The sequence below is a fragment of the Rhododendron vialii genome, chromosome 8a, assembly GCF_030253575.1.
Source record: "Rhododendron vialii isolate Sample 1 chromosome 8a, ASM3025357v1".
In the NCBI taxonomy this organism is placed as follows: Eukaryota; Viridiplantae; Streptophyta; class Magnoliopsida; order Ericales; family Ericaceae; genus Rhododendron; species Rhododendron vialii.
The window spans coordinates 36,216,006-36,240,676 of record NC_080564.1 but is presented as its reverse complement, the minus strand read 5'-3'; the positions used below and the strand labels follow the sequence as shown (position 1 = coordinate 36,240,676).

The 24,671-nt window shown below is 43.7% G+C and overlaps 1 protein-coding gene across 1 annotated transcript; it reads left to right on the top strand.

Moving 5' to 3' along the window:
* Nucleotides 1-5,407: 5,407 nt before the first annotated feature.
* LOC131336403 (uncharacterized) lies at nt 5,408-24,353 on the top strand. The gene is made up of 6 exons (XM_058372235.1): nt 5,408-6,124; nt 19,399-19,543; nt 20,122-20,382; nt 21,631-21,712; nt 22,831-23,027; nt 23,526-24,353. Exons 1-6 carry the CDS (start codon nt 5,823-5,825, stop codon nt 23,799-23,801), a joined length of 1,263 nt encoding a protein of 420 aa, XP_058228218.1. The 5' UTR covers nt 5,408-5,822; the 3' UTR covers nt 23,802-24,353.
* The last annotated feature ends 318 nt before the right edge of the window (nt 24,354-24,671 follow it).

The following is a 24,671-nucleotide window of genomic DNA, read 5'->3' as shown; positions in this document are numbered from 1 at the left end:
AGACATCAATAACTCAGTGATCTAATTCTTGTTAAAATGAATGGTAAATTTAAATTTCAAATTTTACTTCATATTAAATTTGACTTGACCATAAGGTTTTCATAATTAGATTGACTTGGATTTTTGTATGAATGTGTAGTATTTGTTAAACTCTATAATATCAACAGTTCAGATCCAATTTTTTTAGAGGGAATAGATTTGTTAGATTCAAAAAAGAAGAAAAATCAAGGAAGAAGATTAGGCATATCAGCCTTTTAATGCATGTCCGTCATGCTTGACGTTAATATGTATGAAATTAGGTGTCATATGCACAATTCACAAATTACATGATTATTATGTGCACACTTTTAAACTATAAAAATGTATCAGCATGTAACCCAAACCAGTTCAAAGTGGACTTTCCCTGAAACAAACGGCAGTAAGTATTTCCAAGGACTGGATGGATGGGATAATTTATCATTATGAAGGACAAGATTATAAGCAATCCCCAACACTGCCAGATTCCCCCTTCTTCTCTTTACAATCTCGCTTTGTCAGGAGTAATTAATTATTCATGCTTGTCTCCCAACGTTTTTGTTACATAATCCATCAACATGATTTTCCCTTTCGCTCTAAATTCTCGTTATGCATTTGTATTTTTAATCTTTTCACTCACAAATTGTTGCTGGTTGGGAGATTTTTGAAAAATGTTTTTCTATTTACGTTCATGCTCTTGCACCCTTACAAACACACATTATATAACTTAGATCTCAATATTCTTTCTTACCACATTTTTATGGAGTTAATACAAGAGTCCCACGTGAATATTTGCTGTCAAGTCCCACATGAAGTCAGAGTCATTCGAGTAATGTCTTCATCTGTGGCCCAGGTAAAGTGCACCCCTAATTCCAATTACATCTCTGAGTGATAGAGTGAAAGTAGAATGCACCCGATAACTTTTCTACCAAGAAATTGGTGTGCCTCTAGACTAAAATGTTTTAAGTCGTTAAATGATGAATTTTTTTATGTTTCAAAATTTTTACGCGATTCAAAAGCCGAGCGTGCACCTGTACAATGGTATATAGAATTTCGGTAAGGATTTGATTCCACATATTGAAAGCGATACAAACAACCCTGGTATCTTCTTCTTCTTCTTTTTTGTAAATTAATAAACCGCTTGAATGGTGGTTTGTTAGAGAACAAAAGGTCGAAAAAAAGGGAAGAATCTCATCTCTTGTTTGGATAAATAAGAAAAAAATTTAAGAATTAATGTGATGCAAGATGTATTTTGTTTCATTAAACAATGGTGAAACTCGGAGATTCCTAGGTTTATATTTTTGGTGAAAACAATACTATTGGTTGTAATTGACAGCAAATAAAAAGGGGAATTGATATTTGTGCTTCATTTTTGATACAGGTGCTTCATTTTCAACGTGAAGTTTTTAATAACTTCATGAATAAAGTGGAGCGCCTGCCAAAAAAAAGGGAGCGCGAATATCAATTTTCATAAAAAGTTGTGATTATTATTATTATGAAAAATTCTAAAATCAGCCCAATAGGCTGACAATAGTGAGTGAGTTTGTGAATGTATATTAAATGGTATAAAAAGTACACGAAAATATGTGTTTTTTTATCTTCTAGTGTGCTTATCGTCAATAACAATATCGTATTATTATTATTATATTTTTATCTTCATTATTCACGAGGCTTTTAGTACTTGTTGGCAGCAAACAAACTTTTTCTGTACTAGTACTTTTCTAGAGCTCGGTTTTTGAGATAAAATGTTACGTAACAACAGGACCCAACCAAACGTACAAAAACTAGTTAAAACTTACTGGAGTACTCCATTTTTTTCATTTAACAGAAATACAAACTTTTTTTTCTAGAGTTTGGAAATAAATTCTCTCCAAAATCTCGTTGTTATATATACAGGTGACAAGTTCCTATCATATGCATTTGCATAACACTATGTTAGTATAATATTCCAAACCATCCCACGCGCAGCAACGCACGTGCCAAACTACTAGACTGTATCCATATGTGTGTTAATAAAAATTTCAAATTATCCACTATTTTTGACTTCACGTGTATGAATTACACAGTGGCTACGTATATAAGCATAATATCGTCTCTTTATCCTACCTAACAAGTACCATCTACCTATGAAACATTATCTTCTCCTTCTTTTTCTTCTTCTTCGTCTTTTTTTTTGGGTAGCCTACTACATCCTTATTGTTGTCCAAGTAGAAATACATGTCGTTTGAGCTAGGGTTAAATGTAAATATTGTGCCCGCCATTGCTACAAGACTATTGGACCAACTATTTAAGTCTTTAAGCATTTATAGTAAGACATATGAATAGAGGAAATTATTAATTGCTTAGCAAAAGCAGTTTCAATTCATGGCGTACAGATAGGAATCTCTAATATGGTGAAAAAACTATTGATTGCTTTAAGTTAAAAGCGTTCATAATTTAAAGCGTAACGGGTATGGGTTGGCTTCAAGGGGCATAGGTACGAAGAAAATAAAAGAAAAGTTATTCTATGGCAGCTACGTATACATCCAATAAAGTAATTTTAAATTTCCAAGTGAGATCGAGTATTTTTTGGTTCGGGTGTATAAATTATATGGCAACTAGGTATACATCCATAGTCTTGTCTCTTTATCATACAACTAGCAATATCTACTTATAAAACACTCCTATTGTTATCAATGTAGAAATACATTTTCTACATTTAGTTTGGGTTTGTGCTAAATACAAACCTTGTGTTCGCCTCTCCTACCAGACTATTGGAACAACTGTTTAAGTCTTTAAGCGTTCATAGTTAAGACACGTAAAGAGAGGAAATCATTAATCGCTTAGTAAAGGCAATTTCAAATTATGGTGTACAGATAGGAGTGGTGAGAAAATTATTAATTGCTTTGAGTTAAAGCATAACGGGTATAACCATTAAGGGGGCTGAGCTGTGTAGAGGGTGTGGCACACGCCACCCCGGTTCCAAAAAATAAAGTATTTCATAGTAATGAAAGTTGCTTGGGTACATATGTGTATCTGAACAACTGATTTTTTATACAAAAATATAAGAAAAAATAATCATCTAAAAAATAAATGGATGGTTAGTGAAGTGGCCGAATATTCTGATTCGGTTGAATTTAATACGCTTCGCAGTAAGGCGAGCTTAGCCCCTTGATTCTATCTGATTGAATCAAGTCATTGACCGAACTGGTAGGTTCGGTCAACTCAGTTTGGCATTGATGACATTTAGTTAAGCTTAACTGGACTGCCTACTCATGCTAAGGTCGACATTCAACTTTCCATGGTTCGAACATAGTGGTTTTGGCCAGCTCGAACGTATCATCTCATCCACGAATGCTTAATTGCTTTGCTCTATACGTCTGATATGACATCATCTAAACGGTTACAGCATGAGTTGGGCACGGACGCACATGGGTGACAGCTCATGCACATGCACGATAATTGCCTTATTCGATACGTCAGGCGCGACCTAGGTTGAAGTGGTTATTGGGCGTGAGAAGCACATGCTTAATTGGAGAGCAAGTCTAGGAACTCTATATAAAGGATTAAGATCGACCTAAGGGGGTACGCCACTTTTCCTAACCCTGGTTGCTCTATACTTTCCCTTTCTCTCATTGAGCACTTGCTTACTCGACCATTGAAGTGACTGGCCGGGGGCACTAAGGGTGGGTGTCACCATGTGCAGGCTCGTTTGAAGGGACACAAATTTTGACAAACATTTCAACCATAGAAATGAATGAGCGAGACTAAAACATCACTACAAGAAAATGTGGCTTTACTGCATTTCTATTACCGGCAGTTAGGAAAATGTCGTTAAAGGGCACAATTACCGGCATTTATTACAAACGTCGGTAATAGTATTATTCCCGGCATTTGTTTTATCGGCGTTTAACAAATGCCGCTAAAGGTTACTATAATCGGCATTTTTTAGTACTATTGCTGGCAGTTACTAGAAAACGCCGGCAAAGGTTTTATATATTATAAATACAAAAATCGCCATTCTAACACAAAACTCACAATAGATCAATGGTTAAGTGTTGGACTATTTTTCAATAGGTTGGGAGTTCGATTCTCGGTGACAACACAATTGGAAATATTAGCGCAAATGTGGACGCCATGTGGTAATTTTCTCCCTTACGTAGCACTATTACCGACATTTGTTCCATCTTTACCGGTGTTTTTTGGCATTACTGACACTTTTCTAGGCGGCATTTAAAAATACCAATAAATGTGGTACTAATGCCGATAAAACTAATTGACACTTTTCTAGGCGGCATTTGTAAAAATACCAATAAATGTGTACTAATGCCGGTAAAATTATTGCCGAAATTTTTGACCACTTTTTTCGGCATTTGTTAAGTGCCGGTAAAGCAACATTTTTCTTTTAGTGCATTGATGTTGTACTCTCCCTCCCTCTCTCTCCACTCTCACTGGCACAACCCTCATTTTTCTTCCGAATTTGATGAGCCCATCTCCGATGACCCTCTCTCCTATCTTATGGGGAGTCTCCCTCACAAGGCAAATAAAAAAACTTGTAAGCGAAAAAAAAAATCTAAAATGAAACCCACCAATTGGGCTCCTCTTCAATTCTTTAATGATTGGAGGATCCTTCAATTTAAATTCAACGACCATTATATTCACCACATTAGCCCAAGTGATCGAGCACATGGAAAACTTTCTCTTTGCCCCTCCCCCATCTTCTCACTCCCGATCATTATAGCAATATTTTTCAGTTACTGCACCTCAAACAAACAAGGATATTGTTTTCTATCATCCGAAAACTTAGACAATTTTTTAAGATCGAAAAAGTTGATTGGTTATTGGATCCGTTAAAAAATGAGTACTGCTGTGCTGTGTGTATATATGCAATGTACATATCATCATGTATATATGGGTTTTGAGGGACCAACCTCAGGTCCCACAAAAATGATTCGAACCTTCTATTATTTTTAAAACAATCTTTATGGAGCCTTATAAAATATTAGCTTAATCCGATATCGCTAAGAATTTTTTTCTAAATTTGTAATAACAAAACTTATCAGTTAAGTAATTTCGTCCGCACAAATTCAGAAAAAATCTTTACCGGTATCGATTGAGTTGATTTTTTACAAGACTCTATAAAAAAAATACAATATTTTAAAAATAATAGGCGTTTCGAATCAATTACGTGGAATCTGAGGTGGGTCATACAAAACCCATATATACATAGTATATACAAAACTCACATGTACTTATAGTTTTATTTATTTATTTATTGTTTAAAAAAAAGGGGTTATTCGACATAGATCCGGTAATTAATTGAAATTTGAAACTAAAAATTCCATCAATGTATGGGTTTGATGGTGATGCGGTGGTGTCAAGAGGGCATGGCAAGGACGGGAGCAAATGGGATGCAATTTTATGGGCAACGAGAAGGGGGAGGAAGGTGACAATTGTTTGTTTGATTGAAGAAGTGGGTTTGGTGATGATGGTAGCGGCTTGTCGACGGAGACACGAAAGGAAAGAGAATGGCCGCTCTTCGGTAAGGAAGAAGAGGGAGAGGTTATCGTGTGTTTCAACTAGATAAGGAGGAGACCATGCGCAAGAGTGATTTCGGCCATAAGATTTTTACTCATATTTAGTGGCCACGTGTCAAGTTTAAAATAGGATCGGAGGATCAGCCGGACTCCTCTCTGGTTCTCTTCCTGTATTTACCAACTTCACTCTCTCTCTCTCTCTCTCTCTCTACATATATAGATGTAGTATTATATATCTCGGTTACGAAGGGGATTTTATTACTTGAGTCTCCAGCGGGAACTAAAACCAGAATGTTTGGTGGGATAGTAAAACCGGAAGGATCGGCACAAGAGTTTTGGGGGGAAAACAAAATTGGAGGTAGAGGTGGATGGGGCAGCTACACAGTAGAGGTTCTACTCCTCATATTGATATTCCAATTGGCTGCAAAAATTAGGTTCCTGCTGGGGGGATCCTTCTTGTCAACCATTATTACCCGATTCAGATCCGCCGCCGCCATCGTCGTATCCCCGGCTTCCAATAATAATCACTCTTTAAAGTTGAAGAATCCCACCGTTTCGCCTTCGAAAGACCACCCTCACAAGTACAACCACCGGTAATATTCATTCTTCTTCTCTTATCTTGTCATTCTCCTTCTGCTCTTTCTCCAATAAAAATAAAATAAAAGAGTTTCGCATGGATTTTAACCGTGATTTATTAACCTCTTGACTTGATCTTGGACCCAGTGACGCAACTTCTGGTCGTTTGTTCATCCTTGTTATCAGAAAAACCTCCTCTTCCCCAGAAGCCAATTGTTTTGCAAGTTTTGTCCCTTCAAGTTTTTATTTTTTCCTAAACAATTAGCTCCGAGAATATGATTTACATTTATATTGTGTCACAATGACAATGAAATCATAAGCCTGTTAGTGTTTAAAATGGGAGGACCATATAGTTCTGTCATAAAATGCTGTCCATTTAGGAGGGGAGAGAGAGAACTTGTTGGAAACCGTGCTGACAGAGAGGTTGGTTTTGGGAACCCCAAGTGAACTACCCCTTGTGTCTTCCATAAAATGAGAAGAAAGAGCACAAATGCTTACGCAGAGCGAGAGTATTTTGCAAATTCTTTTTGTTTCTTCTGTTTTTCTATTCCTCACTATTGTCTTACGTTTATGTTCGAGTACTCTCATCTCCTTTTCCCATATGCTGATTCGACTATCTATCTGGATACTGAGCACTGGTGCAGTTCATAAATAGATGATAGGAGATTATATACGTAAAGCAGGAACTCTTACAGATCAAAGAGTGGGGGCGTGATTTCTTCGTGATCCTTCTGGTGTGGCCGCCTCCGAATGTGGAACCGTGAATGCTAACGCCGGTCTTGATGTACCTGCAGAACCGGAGGGGGCTGTTCTTCCGGGAAGAAGCTCCGATGAATAAGTCAGTAGGTGGAAAGAGGGAGAAGTTTAGTAAGAACAATATGTTGAAAAAGAGAGAAGTGCTGTTCAAGCCCAGATTAGGGATCTCCCCTCTCAGTGGTAATGCTTCTCTATTTATAGGCAAAGGGGTAATGTGCTGAGCAAGTTGGCTCTACTTTCCACGTGTCGCATTCTGCTCGGATGGCGCCTTCCAGCCGGGCCATTTAATGAATACCCTTTCCCAAGTCTTACAGAGCCACATGGGCCGATGTCAGAAAGGTCACATCGTTCAGAGCCGTCACTTCGAATATCAGATACGACAGCTCACATATCACAAGATATTCCTGGAAAGTTCCATAATCATCTGTACTCGGTGAACCCTCATCTGACGCATAATAAATTCCCGAGCTTCGGAGATTATTTCCGAATAACAACGTGTCCGAACAAGAGGAAATCCCGAGCGTCGGGAAAGCGCAAGGTGAACTTGAATGCATCCTCGTTCGGCGGAGGCACGCGACGCTCGGTGAGACGTTAATCTATCCTTCGGATATTTTGGCCCCCTACAATAGCCCCTCAACTCTTGCTCTTCTTGCTCGGATGAAAAGGAGGAGTTGAACAGAAGTTGGCCGAACAAAAAATGTAGCTCCGAAGAACGAACGACTAGACAAACCGTGAAAGTTGAACGGACAAAAACTATTTGAAACGCTTCGAGATGTGCGCGCAGCCTTTCATTAAATGCTTCTGTAACCGTCGATTTGAAATGATGCCAAGTGTCACGATTTCACTGGGTAGTGGTACGGCATGCCCTCGCTCGCCACGTGTCAATCATCGAGCGTTACATCAATCTCCCGCCTAAATCCAACGGCCAGGGTTCAAGCCCGTTTCGAATTCTGAGCCCAGTATAAAAGGGGCAGGGTAGGAGAGAAAATCACTCTCTCTCCTTTGTCGATCGTCTTCTATGTTCAAGCGCCATTTCAGACCAAAAATCACCAGAAATCTGCAGATTTTGAAGGTTTTGATCACAGATTTCCCTTGACTTTCAGGTATTTTCTCAAGTTCTTTCATCCGTTGATATGATTTGTGTGTTTTTCGAGTGCTTTTGCCCCCTTTTGTTGGCTTTTTCTTTTTCGTTTGGACTGAAACGATCGCCTGATAACCCAGGTGTTCATGTGTTCTTCCGAACATATGAACACCTTCAAATCGTGTTCTTCCGAACACGTGAACACCTTCAGATGTGAGGTTTTTTCAAAGGGGCAGTCTTTAAGAAGCTTTACAAGCCCTGTTAAGCTTCTCAATCTCTGTTTCCCCATTGGAAACGCGTAGGGTTCCCCATCGTTTCCCTGAGCGGTATAAGTCCTTCCTTCGGAATTTCTTCCGAAGGGATATCGCTCGGGAAATAACCGAGCAGAGTTGGGATCTCCCCTAACGACACAGAACACCGAACGTAGGCACTTAGATTCCTGGCCATGCAAATCGCTAACGGTCTTATCCCATGCACTTATTTGTTTCTAGGTATGGAGTCTGCAAAGTCAACTTCTTTGGGCGAATCTTATCGGTCGGTGGATTCCGAAGATTCGGATTTTGGTAGATCCGAACCAGGGTTAGCCGAAGCTATAAGAGATTTCGCCCGGAACTACCGAACGGGGTCAAGTGGAAGGATCCCCGAGGGTGTAGAAGGAATCGACTACCCCGCCATGGTGGCTCCTCTCCGAACAGTGGGCCCAGACCCCAACATAATAGACGTAGACGACGATTCATCCGAGAGAGAACCCCCTCACGACGAAGTTGAAGAGGGAGATGAGGCCGAAGGAGGTGATGAAGCTGAGTCGGAGCAAGAAACTCCAATCGCTTCAGCAAGCCGAACGGATGAGGGAGCGGGCGCCGGAGGAGAATCCTCATCGTAACCTCCGAAGGTGAAGCGAAAACTCGTTCAACTGGACCCCGATGTGATTCCCGACCGAATGGGGAGGGACCCCTGCCCCTACCTAGAGTGCTTCCAAGACCAAAAGAGCTTGAGTCTCTTCCGAGCTGTATACGATGTTCCCAACGATGTAATTATCACACCAGTCCAGGGCAACCGAATAAGGTACAGTGACGAACACGTCACCGTGCCTCTGATGGCAATCACAGAAGGGGGCCTTCGGTTCCCGATGCACAGAGTTTTGAGAGAGATCCTTCACCGCTTCAATCTCACTCCGTGCCAGCTGAGCGTCAACTCCTACCGCATCATTCACTCGGTAATCATCCTTGCTGAGGCGAAGATGTTCCGACTAGAGGCCTTCCACTTTTTTGAAAATTATATGATGTCGAGAAACGTTCGGTATTCTCGGTACTATCTTTGCTCCCGGAGAAAGATGCAGAAAATCATTCCCGAGGGCATGTATGACTCGGAGAAATGGGCCTCTGACTACGTCGAGGTTTGGGGAAATTTCCAATTCCCCGAACATGAATATGACCAATTTGACATAGCCACACGAAGGGGAACGCCGAGTAAGAACACTTGTCCGTTATTTCAAATGTTTATTCCTTCTGTTGCTCTTATTATACTCGTCAGAAATTCGACTAATGATTTCAAATTTCTCTTCGGCAGATACCACCAAGCTTAACAAAGTACTGTTAAGGGCGGCGAATGGTTGCGGTCTTGCCGACTCCCTACTTACTATCCCAGCGGAGGAGAGAGACGCCCCAACAATCCTCAAATATAAAGCTACATACGGCGGTCGGATCCGACGAAAGGTAACTGACGAGCTTGAGCAGTCCGAGGACATCCCACAAGAGCTCCAACCGAGCTTCGACAAACCCCTCCGAGGGTCAATCCGACTTCCGACCGAAGAAGAACCTTTCCTTGAACAAGAAGTTATGCCTCCAAGAAATATCAAGGAAGTTCTCCAGAAGAAGCTGGAGGAAAAAGAGAGGGAGAAGGCCCAACTACTGAAGGCTGGAGCCGCAGCCGCTTCGGGATCGGCGCCGAGCAAGAAAGCCCCACCTCTCCCACCCTCCAAAAAACGACCACTGAGCGCCCCTCTTTCCCCGAAGGAACCACCCGCGAGCAAGAAGACAAGGGCGGCCTCGAAGGGAAAGGGCCAAGAAGTGGAGCAACCGAAGGAAGCCTCGGCAGAGGGAGAAGGGAGGGTGCCTGCCTTAGACCTTGACACCCCATGGGTGCCAAACTTCATCATACCTGGCAAGAAACAGGTTCTCAAATCGGACAGCCTGAGGGAGGACCCCTCTCTGGTTTTCACTCTCCACTCGGGGCTAGCTTTGCCAAAGGATGTACAGAGTCCCCCTTCTCTGAAAGCAGCCCTGAGTGAATACTACTATCACGTTGGAAGGGTAAGTAAATTCTTTCATACTTGCAATGATTTTTTGCACATATGCCTTATTTCGTCGGAATGACTTTCATTTTGCTTTGTTTACAGGCCACCCAGTCCATAATGAGTGCCCAACTTCATCTCACCGAGCATGACAAGAAGTCAAAACTGCAGAAGCAGTCAGTGGAATACAACAAGGCCCTGGCCGAGGATTACAAGACGGGCTTGGAGCAATCCGAGCTCGTAAGGCAGAGCCTGGAAGTTCAGGTTGCCAATCAGAATGATCTAATCAAGGGCCTGCAGGAGTCTGCCGAACAAACCAGGGCTGAGGGCAAAGACGAGGGGCTGGCTGAAGGGAGAGCCCTCGGTCGAGAAGAAATGAGAAAAGAAATGGAGAAGGACATGCAGGGGCAATACGAGAGAGGGTATGCTCAGGCCGAGGAAGATGTGGCCGATCAGATTATTGAAGTGCAGGATGAAATCAAAGAAGGCCAGCATAAAGAGAGCTTCATGCTCGGCTACAACAGGGGTCTTGACGATGCAGGCGTTGAGGCTGACGACGAGAGGAGGAGTCTAGTGGAAGTACCACTGCTCGCCCCTGTCGAAGCTGTAAAAGAAGAGACAACAGCTAACGCTGCCGACTCGACCACCCTACCAGCCCCTGCCGACGCTTCAACCCTACCAGCCCCTGCCGACGCTGCAGCAGATTAAATTTGTTCTCGTTTAGTTTTTGTTTTGTTTTGTTTTTTTTTTTTTGAATATTTTTGAATATGGTTGGCTCCGAACAATGGGAACCCTGCCAACCATTGGATGTAACTAAAACATGTTGGAGAATTTCTTTTTGAATGACAATCGTCTATTCGTTCGGTATGGATGTTGTTTCCAAGTATATAAATATTTGCCAAGTCTTTTTATTCGGTAGATACATCACAACTCAGAAATTTTCGAAGTCTTTTCATTCGGAAGGACTGTTTATGTGATTTTGAAGTCACTAAGAGATGAACTCAGGTTTACCCATATAGTAGTCCCCTGCCCTATTGTATTACTGGAGGAATAGAATAAGGCAGTAGGATGGGAAAACTGAGCCGAAAAAGTGATCATGGGTTTCGAGAGTTTCACCCGAACAAACAAATGGCTTTGAGAATTTCACCCGAACAAACAAATTATCATGGGCTTCGAGAATTTCACCCGAACAAAAGATGTTACCGGAGCTAGATAAAATACCCCATGTGTAAAAATAAAGCAGAATACTGGACGAATTTATATTAAGTGCATGACGCTCAAAAGCGTATGGGCCGAACAAAAATGTAAATACAAAAGATGCCAATACTAGCCATGGAATTTCCTAAGCTTTTGGGCATTCCATGGATTAGCGATTGGCGTGCCATCCATCTCAGCAAGCTTGTAGACTCCATGCCCGATCTTCTCAACCACTCGGTAAGGTCCTTCATAGCGGTCTTTTAGTTTGGTCAACTTTGACGCTTCGGTAACCATCCGAAGGACTAAGTCCCCGACGTTGAATGGTCGAGCACGAACATTGCGGTTGTAGCCCTTTGCAACTTCTTGCTGGTACACGGCGTGCCGAAGGTTAGCATTGTCACGTAGTTCTTCGGCTAAATCTAACTCGGCACCCACAAGAGCATTGTTATCTACAGGGTTAAAACTCTCCGTCCGGGCTGTAGGGATCATAGTAGATAAAGGGAGGACAGCCTCCATACCGTCGGCCATAGCAAACGGAGTACGGCCGGTGGACCGCCGAGGTGTTGTTCGATAGGCCCACAAGACGTGTGGAAGCTCTTCCACCCACTTACCGAGCTTCCGATCCAGACGGCGCTTCAGCCCCCGAGTGATTGTCTTGTTCGATGCTTCGGCTTGTCCATTACCTTGAGGATATGCCACCGAGGAATTTTGGATGGTGATGTGGCGCTTCGCATAAAAAGCTTTGAGAGCGGAGGCAACAAATTGGGAGCCATTATCAGAAAGGATGGCGTAGGGTACGCCGAACCTGGAGATGATGTGCTTCCAAATAAAGCGTTCCACGTCCCCGGCGGTGGTCTTGATCATGGGGGAAGCTTCTACCCACTTGGTGAACAAATCTGTGGCAGTGAGCATACTCAAATCCTCCAGGCGCCTTCGGCATCTTGCCAACTATGTCAAAAGCCCAAACCGCGAACGGCCACGGACTGGTGATCATTTTAAGGGGGAATGCAGGCTGGTGGATGAGAGATGCTTGCTTTTGACACCGAACACAGAGCTTCACGTATTCTTCGGATTGTTTGACCATCTTCGGCCACCAATAGCCTTGTGTCAGGGCGCGCTGTGCAAGGGACCGTCCTCCTGAGTGAGCCCCACAGCTACCCGAATGAAGTTCCTCTAGAACGGCTGGCACAAGGTTGTCTTGGACGACACGTAGATCAAGCCCGGTGAATGTTCGTCGGTAAAGGTCATCGTTCGGACCAAGGAAGAAATTAGCCGCTCGGCAGCGGAGCTTGTAAGCTTCTCGCTTGTTCGCTGGTACCACTTGGTTCTTCAAATAAGCGATCACTGGGTCCAGCTGGCTTAAACCGAGGGAGATGGCCATCACCTGTTCGCACGGCCGCTCAAAGCTCGGTGTTGCCACTTAATCGAAAGTAATAGTACGACCGCCCGAGGTCTTGTAAACAGAAGCAAGACCTGCGAGGGCATCAGCGTGTGCATTGTGCTCCCGAGCGATCCATTCCACTTCTACTCGTCCAAACCTGCCGAACAAATCTAGTACATGGCTGACGTAGGCATTCATACGCTGGTCTTTGGCTTGATAATCATCGTTTAAATGACCCACAACGAGTTGGGAGTCACAAAAGACGTGAACCGAATCTGTATCCAGCCGAATAGCAAGTTGGAGTCCTGCAATCAAAGCTTCATATTCTGCCTCGTTGTTCGTCGCCGTGTATCCAATCGAGACCACGCTTTCATGCACAGTCCCGCTCGGTGATACGAGGACAATGCCCGCTCCAGCCCCATGAATGTTGGAGGCTCCATCAACGGTTAGTCGCCAAGCGTCGCCGGAGAAGAGCTTCCATTGACGTTTGGGTTTCTTTCGCCCCTGGGAGTACCGAGCACGGAGTGGCTCAGCCGGACAGCTGGATGGCCCTTCCAAAACCTCTTCTTCCTGAATCCGAGCTTCTTCAGCATCGGTGGCCAAGGCATTGGCCTCGTCTTGCAAGCCAGGAGTGAGTTCAGCAAAGAAGTCGGCCAAGGCCTGACCTTTGATAGCTGTCCGAGGCTCGAACTGGATGTCAAAGTTAGCCAAGTCCTGAGAGAATTTCAAGATCCGGCTCGATGTGCCCGTCTTCCGAAGGACAGCTTTGAGAGGAAACTCAGTGAGGACCACAATCCTATGGGATTGGAAGTAAGGCAAGAGGCTCGTTTTAGCTGAAACGAGAGCCAATGCCAACTTTTCCATAGGCAGATACCTCGTCTGAGAGTCCGTCATCGTTTTGCTGGAATAGAAGATTGGTTGATGCTCCATGCCCTCTTTCCGAACAAGGACCGCGCTCGTTGCATGATCGGAAACAGCAAGGTAAAGATACAGGTCTTCGTCTGGTAGGGGCTTGATGAGCAGAGGAGCGTGGGATAGGTATTGCTTTAAAGATTGCAAAGCCTGCTCACACTCCTCTGTCCATACGAATCTGCGTCGGCTTGTTGTGATTGCTCGGAAGAACGGTCGGCAGAGATCGCTCGAACGTCGAATGAAACGGTTCAAGGCAGCAACCATCCCCGTGAGCCGCTGTACTTCTTTAATAGTCGTCGGAGCTCGGAGCCTCTGCACGGCCAAAATTTGGGTGGGGTCAACTTCGATTCCTCGGCGACTCACCACGTACCCTAGGAATTTCCCCGAGCTTACGCCGAACGCACACTTCTCGGCGTTGAGACGTAGCTTCCTATGTTTTAGAACAGCAAAGACCTCTCCCAGATCTCGAAGGTGATCCCGAGCGAATATGCTTCTGCAAACCAAATCGTCAATATAAGCTTCTACTTTTACGCCGAGCATGCCAGGAAACATCTTCGTGATGGAGCGTTGGAAGGTGGCGCCTGCATTCTTCAGGCCGAACGGGACAACCTTGTAGCAGAAAGTTCCCCGAGGCGAGATGAAGGCCGTTTTTTCCTGATCTTCCGGATCCAAAGCTATTTGATGGTAGCCCCGATACGCGTCCATGAAGCTCAAGCGCTCACATCCTGCCGTTGCATCTACCATCTGCTCAATCCGAGGAAGTGGAAATCGATCCATAGGGCAGGCATCATTGAGGTTCGTGTAATCGACACAAACCCTTAGTTTCCCATTTTTCTTCGAGACAACCAGTGGGTTGGCAAGCCAGGTGGGGTATAGCACTTCCCGAATGACGCCAGCTTCCAATAGATGATTCACCTCTGCAATCACAGCTTCGGTATGTGCGGCCGACGAGCGTCGGACTTTTTGCACAACCGGTCGCCTATTCGGATCTACATTCAATGAGTGCATGGCGAACGAAGGATCCACGCCCGGCATGTCTTGTGGAGTCCAAGCAAAGACCTCTATGTTTCTCATCAAGAATTGGTACATCTCCTCACGTTCGGCCATGCTTAATGAACCCCCGATCAAAAAATATCTTCCCTCTTCCCCAGGAATGGAGAAACGTATTAGCTCCTCGGTTGACCGTTGTTCGGCAAGTACACCAACATCCTCAATTACTGGGGTAGGAGCGGCAGCCACGCATTGTACCTCCATACAGCTCTGTTTGTTCGTTATAGTGCTGATGTAGCATTTCTTGGATTGGATTTGATCGCCTCGGATGCTCTCCTGACATCCGTTCGATCCGATGAATTTTACCACCTGGTGATAGGTTGAAGCAACCGCTTGCATTTCGTGCAGCCAGGTTCGGCCAAGAATGACGTTGTACGGACTTGGCGAAGCGACCACCACAAATTCGATCTCCAGGACGCGTGATGCAGCTCGCACAGGGAGGGTAATCAGGCCAAGTGGCCACACCGGGGCTCCCGTAAAACTGACAAGGGGAGTTGAAGCCGTCCGAAGTTGAGCGGGAGATAGTCCGAGGCTCTGGTAAGTGGAGAAAAACATGACATCGGCCGAGCTTCCCTGATCTATCAATACCCGTTGTACGGTTGATTTTTCAATAGCAACAGTGACAACGAGGGCATTCGCGTGTGGAAGTTGCACTCCTTTTAAGTCGTTGGAAGAAAAAGTTATGGCGATGCCGGAGCTCGGATCCTCCCACTTTCGCTTTCCTGAAGCGCCCACGTTGCAGACAGACAGAGAGGTGACAGCTCTGTCAATTTCTGAACGAAGCTCGGCCGCCCTTCCTTCGGAAACTAGCCCTTGTATAACGCTTACGAGATTGCCGATAAGAGGGGGAGGTGGAGGAAGTGGATTTTGCCGAACGTCAATCCACTGATTGAGGTGTCCGGCAGCTGCTAGCTCTTCTAGATACCTTTTGAAAGGTGGGCATTGCGTGGTGTAGTGGCCACGTTCCTTATGATACGTGCACATCCCTGGTCCGCTTCCGACGGTGCCTAAGAGTACCGTTGGCCAAACAAAGAACGGCAATTTGCCAATGATGTTAAGGAGTTTATAGATAGGTTCAGTGAATACCGTACGCTCGGCGACGTACTCATCCGGCCGTGGTTCTCTTTTTGTTTGCGTCCAAGATTGTGGCTGAGGGTGCTGTGGGGGTCGGCTCTTGTTGTTCGGCTTATTCGATGCCTGGCCCGAGCTCCCCTGGCTTCCTTGCCCTTGTCGAACGTTCGATACCTGCTTCTTTGGCCCCATCGTTTTGGCAGGTTCATCCTTCGGCGTATGTTGCTCGGCCACTGCTTCTTCGTGAACGCAATCCTTCTCGATTATTGTCATGAGCTCTCCCATCGTCTTAGGTGGATTTCGTGAGAGGTCACGAAACATTGCCGAGGTTGGATCCGACCCATTCATGAAAGGCTCGGCTGTTACTCCTTGATCACAGTCGGGAATAAGGTTATAGACTTCCCAGTAACGCTCGGTGTAAAGCCGCAGTGTTTCTCCCGCCGCTCTCCGCATGTTCACCAGCATCGATAATGTCTTCGGTTGAATGTTGCTGGTAACGAAGCGTTTGCTAAACTCCAATTCTAGCTCGTTGAAGCAAGAAATGGATTTGGGCTTCAACTGATTGTACCATAGCATGATCGGTTCACTGAGAGTGAGCGGGAAGATTTTACACATAAGGGCGTCAGAAAAGTTATGGAGGCTCATGGTTTGCCTGAAACGACAAACGAACGCGACTGCGTCCTCTTTTGCCTCATAACGTTTTAGCTTCGGCATGACGAATCTGTCTGGCGGCCGCTCTTGTTGAATAGCATCCACGAAGGGGGAAGCCTTTGCCTTCCCGAGCTTCGAATTGTCTTCGGCTGCGACCTGCGGGACAACAGGGGGGGAAGCATCAGTGAGCCGCTCCGGAGCCTTTCTTTTTTCCCGCCGATGGTGCCGACGGTGCTCCTCTTTTTCCCCTGGTGTCCGAGCAGCTATCATTAAGGGCGCATGTGCCTCCCTCAAGCTCGTCAATGGAGCGTTCCGAGGCTGAAGAGCCGGGTCGACGGGTTGATACACGGTTGGCAGGCCTGTGAATTGATCATACAAGACAATCGTATTGTCGTGTTCCGAACGGTTTCCTCGGCGTTCTGGTCGGTGTCGACTGCCAGAGTTGGCAGAGTGTCGCCCATCGTGACGTTCGGAATCATGTCGCGATTGAAATGAATATTCCCGGTTGCTACTGGTATGGGGTCACCGAGGTGAATCATTTAAGTCCACGGGCCTCTTCCCACTTCTCTGACTCATCCGTCGTTCGGAACGGTGTTGTGTTCGGACAGACTCGCCTCCCCTATTGGTTCCCGCTGTGGAGCCCGTGGCCGAGGATCGAGTACTCTCGGCACGAATGATGCTCGTCAACCGAGGTCGTGAAACCCCCTGATCAAGGCGCTCAAAGACAGTTCGTCGTTCGGGAACGACGAGTTCGGCCGTTTGGGCTGGGCGAGACGGTCTACTTCGTTTGTGGGATCTCTTCGGTCGGCTGGGCTCGGCTCGATGCTCGTGCGCAGGGGTTGCAGTCACCCCTCCGTCTCGCTCCTCCAGCCGTTGTTGCAGCATGGCAATAACCGCCGCCTGTCGTTTCTGTTCGGCCAAGGCGATATCCAACTCGGTTGGTGGAAAAGAAAGTTGGCGGGCTACGTGTGGAACCGCCCTAGCCGTTTGACGGGGCTCAAGGTTGATAGATCCGTAGCCCTCCAACCCAAGGGTAAAGTTCTCTGGGCCCGGAGGTGAGAGATGTTGAGCCATTTGTTCTGTGTAGATATGAAGAACAAACAGGATCTAAGATGAACACAGGCCCTGAACTGGTTATGAACGCGAAGAACACAAAGAACACCCCGAAAGTTGTTTTCAATTCCCCAGCGGAGTCGCCAATTGTGGGGGCGTGATTTCTTCGTGGTCCTTCTGGTGTGGCCGCCTCCGAATGTGGGACCGTGAATGCTAACGCCGGTCTTGATGTACCTGCAGAACCGGAGGGGGCTGTTCCTCCGGGAAGAAGCTCCGATGAATAAGTCAGTAGGTGGAAAGAGGGAGAAGTTTAGTAAGAACAATATGTTGAAAAAGAGAGAAGTGCCGTTCAAGCCCAGATTAGGGATCTCCCCTCTCAGTGGTAATGCTTCTCTATTTATAGGCAAAGGGGTAATGTGCAGAGCAAGTTGGCTCTACTTTCCACGTGTCGCATTCTGCTCGGATGGCGCCTTCCAGCCGGGCCATTTAATGAATACCCTTTCCCAAGTCTTACAGAGCCACATGGGCCGATGTCAGAAAGGTCACATCGTTCAGAGCCGTCACTACGAATATCAGATACGACAGCTCACATATCACAAGATATTCCTGGAAAGTTCCATAATCATCTGTACTCGGTGAACCCTCATCTGACGCATAATAAATTCCCGAGCTTCGGAGATTATTTCCGAAGAACAACGTGTCCGAACAAGAGGAAATCCCGAGCGTCGGGAAAGCGCAAGGTGAACTTGAATGCATCCTCGTTCGGCGGAGGCACGCGACGCTCGGTGAGACGTTAATCTATCCTTCGGATATTTCGGCCCCCTACACAAAGCACAAATCATTACAGGTTTACTATTCTGCAGAACCCGGATGAAAAGACCTGACAATTTTCCCTAATTGAAGAGAATGTAGCCAATCAGTATACCTGGAGCCTGGAGAATAAAATAGTTCTATGTACCTCAAAGGAAGGGTGATATAGCAAAACCAGTTGCACCTGACTTTGAGTAATTAGGATGAAGGCCTTCAGACTTGAATCAAGTTCTGCTTTGCCCTCAAGGAATACCAGCGTAATTTGAACTCAAATTTGAATTAGGGAATGTAAAGTTATTAGAATTTATGCTCCGTTTGTTTGCCCATTAAATATTCTTGCCAAGAACGTTTTACATGATGTTCAATGTTTGGCTGTAGAAAATCCCAGAAAATGACTTTTTTTGGGAAAATCATTAACATCTTTGTCCGTATAACGATTTACTGTCAAAAAGCCCGTAAGTCATTTTCCGATGCGTACCCATCCGGTTGCTCATTGCACTATCTTCTCTGTTTTGATTATGTCTTATTCCTGGGTAGTCACATGAACACGTTTGCAATAGAGCTCTCTCTCTCTCCAATCCATGGCAGAATTTCTCCTCTCTTTCCGAGACTTTCGATCTCCAGTTACCAAGTACCACATTTTTATACTAAAATAGGCCAAGCAGATGAGTTATTAGTTTTGAAAAAATAAGATTTGACTTCAGCCAAACACCGGAAAAGAATTGTAAAGGTTTGTTTTTTCATGTAAAATCTTTTATGTGGAAAATATATTCTTTTGTAAAATATTTCACATCCAACCAAACGGAGACTTAGTTCCCAGTTGAGTGTAAGGCAGGAAAACGAGTATTGAAATGTTAAGACAAATCAGAATGCGTACAGGTTTGGGCTTTTAATTTATTCAATTTCGACCCGAGACTGATTTGTTTTACTTATGGTGTGTACCGGACCTACTGGTACCCTTATGATTATGCTACGTTGACCATTGTGAACTGGAAATCTCCATTTTTTAGTACTGATGTTCTGTTCCTTTATGCAGAGTTTCAGAAGCCATATCGGATTTAGATCTGAGGAATTTAATTGATAGTCTTGATGAGAAGTCCTACGAGTTGGAGAAATGGGATACTGTCATAGACAGACAACAGAATCTTCTTGCTTACAGTGCAAAATCCTGTAAACCGAAGGTTTCCTACTTTTTTTTTGGGTCTAATGCTTAACCCTCTTGGAATACAGGAAAATTTAAATCTAAGTCACTAAGAATTGTTCCCTAAATCTCTGCATTGTGTTACTGAATTCGGAGACTTCATTAGTGTTCACACTGTTAAGCCCCATTACACGGGATGTTTGGAATACTTTCTTTTAACCCATCAAAAAGATTACAACTGAATGCTAAATTTTCCTAGCGGAAGATTTTGAGTTTCTTAAGTTCCTAACCTATTCATTTTGTCTCAGAATGATGAAAGGTCGCTACTAGAAATTATGAGTACTAAATATTCTCTCTTTTGTGGGACAACCTCTTAGTAATGCCTCAGTGAAATCTGTGTGTGTGTGTGTGTGTGCACATGTCTGCGTGTTCAACTTGACAATATGTCAATATAAAGGCTTTTGGTGTTGATTTCCCCGTTATTTTCATGCAAATTTGTAAAAAGTTTACTTATAGGAGTGAATGTATGCAACATTTCTTGTTTATACTACTGCTTGTCAGTAACTTCTGACTATTGATTGAGTGATTCTTGCTAAAAATGCCTTATTTTTCGTGCAGGATGGTCCCCTGAAATATTTAAGCGTGACCATTTTTGAAAATTGCTCTGCTGAGAAGTTGAGAAATTTCTACATGGACAATGAGTATAGGAAGAATTGGGACAAGACCCTTGCTGTCCATGAGCAGTTGGAGGTTGATGAAAGTAATGGGACTGAAATTGGCCGCATAATAAAAAAGTTCCCACTCCTTACAGCAAGAGAGTACATATTAGCTTGGAGAGTGTGGGAAGCAAAAGATGGAACCTTCTACTGTTTTAGTAAGGTATCAAGTGTAAAATCCATTCCTGAATGTTTGAGTTTTCTGTCAGGCACTGCTGATCATTATATTGGGTTGCATGTGAGGACGCAATGAATACTTTTGCTGTTGTCTCTGTTTCCCCACTGCCTTTCTCCTACACTGCTGCTGTTTGCTCATTGGTGTTGCATGTGAAGACGCAATGAATACTTCTGCTGTTATCTCTGTTCCACCTACCCCCCTTTCTCCTACACTGCCGCTGTTTGCTTTCATATGGGAGAAATTCTGATACAAGAAAGCATTACGTTGGTGCGAAGGTTTTTCAGTCTATCCTAGTTACCATCGGTTGTTTAAGATATCTATCGTTGATATCCAACGCCAACTTCCCCTGCTCCTTCAAGAGTTTTCCGGTGTTGGCATGGTTTATATGCTCCCCAACCAATTTTCCCGTGAGACTTTTACACTATGAACCCCACAGCAGAAATTTGCAATGGAACCTCCTTTGTTGATCTGGTATTCTGTTCCCTGTAGTGGCCATTAATACATCTGTTTTGGTGAATCAATCTGTTCATCGTGAATCGAGTGCTTTAAGGCAAGTGGTAATGGAGATTGTGAGAAGGATGGCTCGAGTCTTCTAGCCCATCCATACAGTAGTGGCATGTTTGAGGCTTCTGTATATACCTCCCCCAACTGTTATGAAATTATACTTGTCCTAAACTTGACGAGTCACCTGTTTTGTTTTACGTTTTTCTAATGATCTCCACAGAAAGGTCATGCGATAATGATGGTAAGAAAACTGTAGTGTTATACAAGGAAAAGTATGCATGTGTTAAGCGTACCAATGACTCTGTTTGCGCACTGAGAAAGGTTGATAGTTCAGAGGAGGATGGTTACTTGTGGAGTTTTAATGATTTGGGTGCCTTTCCGTGTGTTTGTTGATATTATTGGTAACTTGCAATTACGTGGTTGGATTTGAAAGCTTTGAACACTTCATAGCCCCATCTTTTAGCTAAGAGACCACTCCGTAACATTAAGACATTGCAAGTGTAGCTTGGTTGCAGTGGAACAAGTGATTTTCAAAGTATTTGGTTCAAAATATGTGCCTTTTTTTTTACTATTATGAGTCGTATTGTAAGACACAGGTAGTGTTTGAACTTGGAGTATGCTTTATATTTCAGCTTTTGATTCTCATGACTCATGAGAGTAAATATGATATGTGTCTCGGATGATTACCTGATTTTTACTATTAAGATAAATTGTTTACTCGTTGACTAGAACTGTGAACATCCTTTGGCCCCAAGACAGAAGAAGTATGTACGTGTTGAATTCTTCAAATCTGGTTGGCGAATCAGGAAAGGCATGTCTCTGAGTTACCCTCTCATTCATCTTATTCAAATGCTATTAAATTGCCTTGTAGCAAGATGGTTCATTGCTTTTGAGTTTTGACATCAGTATTTGATTCAGTTAAAAAGTGACATAGTTTACTGTTGTCTGTTTGTGTAATAATTTTGTAGCTTTGGTGGACCCAAAACTATATAAAGGAAAAAGGTAATATGTAAAACATTCAGGCAGCAGAAGCAAGTTGGTTTTGAGTCCCATCTACTGTAAAATTGATATCTGCTTTGCCCTAGATAGAGCGATTAGACTAATGATGCTTGTGGCAAGTTAATTGAGGTCCTAATTTATGAAGTTTAATCAGGACAAGGAATGTAATCAAGCTAGTCTCAAACTTGCAGATCTTGGTCTGTTGCTGCTTTGTGTGTGTGTGAATTCTTGGTCTGTTGCTTGACATGTGAAGTTTAGCAACACCAAGGTTCGGTTAATCTAGCTTATCTTATCGTTAGTTTCCAATTGTGTCAGTATCACCTGACAAGAACCTTATCTGAATAAGGGAGCACTTCAAAACAACAAAAATGATTGATGATGTGTGGGCACCTGATTGAGTAAGCTATTGGTTTCTTCTCATGATGAGTAATCTGGCACACAAATGAATGTCAGTGAAGAGGCTTGTTTAGCTCATGTGCAGTTTAAACTCCATGAGTGGTAGCTGTAGTTCTGATGAGTTAAACCTCTATAATCTGGCACTCAAATGAATGTCAGTGAAGAGGCTTGTTTAGCTCGTGCAGTTAAACCTCCATGAGTGGTAGCAGTAGTTCTGATGAGTTTAGTTGAGCTTGTCTCAAGCTCAATAGTCAAGACTGTTTTGTCAACCTTGCTAATGAATGAAATCAGTAAACAGCTCAAGGTTGAATTTGGGTTGACCATAAATCCAAGATAGCCAAGTTGAGCTGCCAAATATTCAGTTTGCGTCAATTGATCTGCAACTTTAACCCCCATTTGACTTTTAGATAGCAACGTGGCATAATTAGGTGCTTGTCATCCTTAAAATCAATTTTTTGTCCTCATTTTTTCCCGTTCATAAGTCAACTGGACTCTGATTTTGCTTGGTGGTTTTATGTGATTTTCTTGTCACAGTACCTGGTCGAAATGCTTGTGAGATCAAAATGGTGCACCAGGAAGATGCTGGTTTAAATGCAGAGATGGCAAAGTTGGCTTTTTCAAAAGGCATATGGAGTTATATCTGTAAGATGGATCACGCATTGCGCCAATACTCTTCCGTGAAATGTCTTCAATCAAGTTTGGGAGTTACTGCAGTCACTCTTATTCGGCAGGTCATTGCTATATCCTTCAAATTGAATGCTTATTATGAGCTTATGGCCAGTGTTTGCGACACAAACAGAATAAATAAAGCTGCATGACATGAATTAATTCATTTGGTAAAACATAACATGGTTCTGCAGCCAGTTTGTGGTATCTCTTAGCAGTCTGGGTTGGAGATCATTCTAGAACATTTGAAACACAATTCTAAGTTCACAAACCTCGTTTGAACCAGCTGGGACCAACATTCTGATCAGTACAATTTGGTGGACCAGTTACATGTCTCTAGTCCCTTTCTGACCTAGTATGTTTTGGAACTCTAATCTTAGCAATCTAAACAATGGGACTGGTTTCAGTAGATTTAGATTCAGGAAAAAAGCAGAAGGCGAGAAAAGAAATGAAATGGCTTTGGTGGATTTTGTCTTCATAATTCGTTTTACCAAGTTTAACGGAAACTTTGTGTTGCATTCTGATTGTCCAGTAATGGTTTATGCTTTTTACATTTAATGTAGGTGCCGGAGGAATTAAATTCCCTAGCCCACATTTCTGGCCCAGCTTATCCAGAAAACTCTGCGACAAATTGCGGCCAAATTGCCTGTGAGGGCAGTGAAAGGAAATTTCTGAAGAGGCCTTCAAATAAATTGATGGCCAAGGGGCTTATACTCCTTGGGGGTGCATTCTGCATGTCTCGCGGACACTCTAACTTGGGCGCAAAGGTTGCATGTGCATACATCTTGACTAAGTTGACTAAGCGTGGTGCCTCAATAAACCAAAGCAGGCAAGGTTAAGGTTGAGCTTATTCCAGAAGCCTAAGGCACGTCTGCCTGTTTTGGATTGGGAGTTGAATCTTCTTCTTCCTCCGGAAACTTGTTACATCAATGTCTGATCTAACAAGAATTGGAAAACTGGGCAGTCAGCATCTTCTTCAGCCAGAGGTGACATAAAATTCTGCTCCTATGCAGAATCCATGAAAAGCAGCTGCCCGCCAGTCAGTCAGGTTACATTACAACAGTTACCAGCTGCAAATCATACCGTCTTATCTCTGGTTATTACGAGTAATAAGTTTTGGTTCTCTCTGGCGCCTCCACTGGGACAGCTCCAAATTGTACTACATGATCCCAAAACTCTTTTATCTTTTCCAGGGTTGATTGAGCTGGCATTCGGCTACGCCATAGAGTAAACATTCCTCACAATGCCACAAAAGTGTAATAGCCAATTAATGGCCAAAAGTATATTCGTATAAGGCTTTGCTCCAATCTTACCCTAAACGAAGTTGGTCAACTTACACAGTCTCTCAAATTGGGAGGTTAATAATTTAATTCCTGTCAATTTATTTCTTAGTCCTTGTGTGTATCCATACGGTGATATTTGTCAATGACGAAAAGCTAAACATCGAAGTACCAAATTAAATTCTACCGAGAAAAATATCAAAGCAAAAATTTAAAAAGAAAGAGGAGCATCTTACCCAGAGGTGAAAAGTTATTAATTTTTTTAATTCTGTTCCCTTACTTTCTAAAATTGAGAGAGAGAGAGAGAGAGAGAGAGAGAGAGAGAGGGGGGGCGGGGGCGCTGGGGTTATCCTGGGAGAATATTTTTGGGAAGTGGGAAGAAGTTGGAAACATAAATAAAATTCACACCTTTTAGTTTGTATTTTTATT

Bases quoted from the DNA above. Each gene is read 5' to 3' on its own strand.
- LOC131336403 (XM_058372235.1), top strand. From the start codon at position 5,823: ATGTTTGGTGGGATAGTAAAACCGGAAGGATCGGCACAAGAGTTTTGG. The intron at 19,544-20,121 runs GTTTCCTACTTT...TTTTTCGTGCAG, and splicing joins CAAAATCCTGTAAACCGAAG to GATGGTCCCCTGAAATATTT. The intron at 23,028-23,525 runs GTCATTGCTATA...CATTTAATGTAG, and splicing joins CAGTCACTCTTATTCGGCAG to GTGCCGGAGGAATTAAATTC.